The sequence below is a fragment of the Mus caroli genome, chromosome 10 (assembly GCF_900094665.2).
Source record: "Mus caroli chromosome 10, CAROLI_EIJ_v1.1, whole genome shotgun sequence".
Classification (NCBI taxonomy): domain Eukaryota; kingdom Metazoa; phylum Chordata; class Mammalia; order Rodentia; family Muridae; genus Mus; species Mus caroli.
In genome coordinates, this window is record NC_034579.1 from 73,761,366 (window position 1) to 73,764,700 (window position 3,335).

Genomic DNA, 3,335 nt, shown 5'->3' on the forward strand with positions numbered 1-3,335 from the left:
ACAGAGAAACCCTAGTCTCAAAAAAAAAAAGTAGAGGCAAGGGTATCAGGAGTTTAAGTTCATCCTTGACCACATTGTGAGTTCAAGGCCAGCCTGGGCTATATAAGATCTTATCTTTGAAAAAAGAAAAAAAAACTTAAAAGGAAGACAAGATGTCAGACCACAACAGAAGACCATGGGAAGGTGCCCAACCCTCCAGTTTGGGGGCAAGGAGTTCCCAGGGTCTTTCTCACCACCCTCCAGTTCTCAGCTGTGCCTTTCTTGTAATATCCCCAAAAGTGTCCTTAGCAGGGAGCTATGGTAGCCTCCCCTACCCTGGAGTTCTGCCTCACCAAGGAAATAAAAGACAATAGAAACCACGGTGTATTTTCTGCCTCCTTCCTCTAAACCTGGGACTAGAGTGGAGCGTGGAACGATCCACGAAAGCTTTCAGAGACACATGGCACGCGTTCAAGAATCACTGGGAAGCTTGGAGCTGAGTGGATGGGAGGGAAAGGAAGTGTGCCTTCTGGGGTCCCAGAGGTACAGGGACAAGAGGGCCTTAAATGGCACCTTGTCTGGGGCTCCGGAGTGAAGGTTGAACTCAGACCAGGAGGAATGATAGACAATAAGACAACTGTTACACTGAGGCCAGGATGGCAGGAGTGGAGTTATAACTGTTTGGATTTTTGTCCTCACTACATATGTCAGTCCCTGTCTGTGTTAGTGGAGTTTGTCACGATCCATAGAGGATAGAGCAGGTGCAAAGGCCTGGGAGCCACCCAGAAGCGACGAGTTCAGGAGCGGGCAGCATAGCGGGTCTTGGTTACAAGGGTGACTGTGGATTAAGGGCGGCGGCTGGAGTTGACCATACATCAAACCATAAACCATGTATCTAGGTAGTCAACCCTCAGTACAATTGTTCATTTAGGATGAATGCCAGTAGCCCAAGTCTCAAGCCATGGAATATTCCAGATGTGAGCCAATGGGTACAGGTTGCTATTCATGTCTGTCCCAGTAGAGGGCTGAAATTCAAACAGCCCTCACAGAGCGTCCAGTAGAACCAGGGGATGAATTTGCCCGAACCACACCCCAGATCCAGGTCACAAACGCTGACACTTGAGTGTAGACATCCGGAGTCTTGGGGTCACCACACCAGAGGCCTGAGAAAGATACAAGACCATGGGCCCGTCTTCCACAGACCAAGGGTCCCCCAGAATCTGCCTGGAGTGAAAAAATGTTTGAGGTTAAGAGTTGTTCCTGGGGTCTTGTGTCCTTGTCCCCCTAAAGGAGTCTCTTATAAGCAGACAGGTAAGTGGTCTTTGAGCAATGCAAAGCCTACATAGCTGTGTGCAATAGCCTTCTGATGTATCTCCCCAAGAAGCTGAAGTTTTCCTTAATTCTCTAAGTGGTACTTTTAGTGTTCCTCGGTATTTAGCCTAAAAAACCCCAACTCACTGACTGGCATCACTGTCATAATTGCTATGTAGAAATTGCTATGTTGGGGGCTTGCAAGATGGCTCTGACTGCTCTTCCTAAGGTCCTGAGTTCAAATCCCAGCAACCACATGGTGGCTCACAACCATCCGTAATGAGATCTGGCACCCTCTTCTGGAGTGTCTGAAGACAGCTACAGTGTACTTACATATAATAAATAAATCTTTAAAAAAAAAAAAAAAGAAAAAAGAAATTGCTGTGTCATCTTCTTTTAGGACCCCAGGCCTGGGAGAGGTATCTGTTGCGCCCCCTACTGGACGTGCCTCGTATGTTTAGACATACATCTGGGCATTTTTGTGCAGGATACATACAGGCTGCGGAAATGAAAGTAATTCTGTATGATTCTCAATCACCTGTCACTTCCCTGGACCTCAATTTCTCCATCCAATCAAACATTAATGGGACTCAGTTCTCAAAGGTAGCCTGCTCCCAACTCTGACCCCCTTTTGGGTGCCTCGGTTTTCCCATATGACAAGCAAGCGGGGTGTAGAATCATACCGAGCAGAAACCACGCCGCCGGCGGTCCCCACTGTGAGTGCAGAGCATGGCAGGACTCAGCTGGCCCTGCCAGGAGCTGTTGCAGACACTCAGATCCAGTATGCGCACCTCGACTTCCATCAGTCCAGGCGGAGGCTCCTCAAAGTCAGACACGAAGCCCCAGCCGGATACGTGGCAACGCGTGCCCACCGCAGGTGGCTTAGCATCTCTCCTTGGCAATCGTAATAGCCTCACAGCGGGGCCCAGGACAGCAGAGCCATTCAACTGCAGGAGGAATACTAGATTCAGTGCCACCCACTCTCGCACCCGACTCAGTGTCCCTATGGTGTCTAGAATCAGTAACAGATGTGGTCTACCCTCCATCAGACACTGTCTCCAACTATACCAGGCAGCTCCATCATGGACCAGGGATATGACCTTCCAGCTCATCTCTCAGAGTCCTCCTCTCTTCTCAGCCCTCCATAACTCCCCTTGTCCTTGGGGTGAAGGCTCCTGGCCCACCGGTGATTCCAACCTCCTTGAGAGTTTCCCAGCTGGAGTACCTTCCCATTGAGCCTCAGTTTAGACATCACTTCCTTCAGGAGGCCTCTGAAACTCCGCAGTGCAAACAGGCACCTCGGGACCCCTGTGCACCCAGTTAGCTGTGTAGCTTTGCCAGGTGGCTGCCTGGGGCCTCGGCCGGTCTCCTGCCACACAGATGAAGGGTGTGGAAAAAATGACCAGACCCAGGCACATCTCAATACACTTCTACCTAAGTTTCCCTATTTTCCAGCCTCAGTTTCTTCACTTGTACTGGGGGGGGTCAGGTGACTCTAAGGGGTCCTACACCCAGCCTCTGGCTGTGGAAACCCTCATTCACTCTTGTTTTGTCCTAAAAAAAAAAAAACCAAAAACAAAAACTCACCACACCCTGAAGCTCACAGTCCATGGAGGACTTGCAAAGGTACCTCCTGTAGGCCCGCTCTGAGACAGACACACCCTTGAGAAACAGAACCCAGGGGTTCTTGGCTTTGGTTTTTTTGTTCTGACAGGTGGAAGCATGGAGGGCTTAAGACAGTTCAGATGGATGACAGGATTCAGGGACCCAGGCCTGAGCTCATAGCAGAGCCTTTTCCTAGCGTGCAAGAAAAGGGTCCAGGATGGTTGTGGTGGTACTGGGGAGGCAAAGGCAGGCAGATCTCTGTGAGTTTGAGTCCAACCTGGTCTATATAGTGCTTTAGGATAGCCAGAGCTGTATAGCGAGGCCCTGTCTCAAAAAGAAAAGAAAAAAAAAAAAAAAAAGAAAGAAAAAAAGAAAAGGAAAGGGAGCCGAGCGGTGGTGGCGCACGCCTTTAATCCCAGCACTTGGGAGGCAGAGGCAGG

General features: G+C 49.8%; 1 protein-coding gene across 1 annotated transcript in view; it reads right to left on the reverse strand.

Moving 5' to 3' along the window:
* Nucleotides 1–646: 646 nt before the first annotated feature.
* Nucleotides 647–3,335, reverse strand: part of Prss57 (serine protease 57) — a 6,737-nt gene continuing 4,048 nt past the window's right edge. Inside the window, exons 3-6 of the mRNA XM_029482975.1 lie at nt 2,878–2,923; nt 2,516–2,659; nt 1,974–2,237; nt 647–1,142 (exon numbers count right to left, since the gene is read on the reverse strand). Of these exons, the coding sequence (XP_029338835.1) occupies nt 1,083–1,142; nt 1,974–2,237; nt 2,516–2,659; nt 2,878–2,923 (514 nt within the window). The 3' untranslated portion in view covers nt 647–1,082. The remainder of the gene's footprint in view (nt 1,143–1,973; nt 2,238–2,515; nt 2,660–2,877; nt 2,924–3,335) is intronic.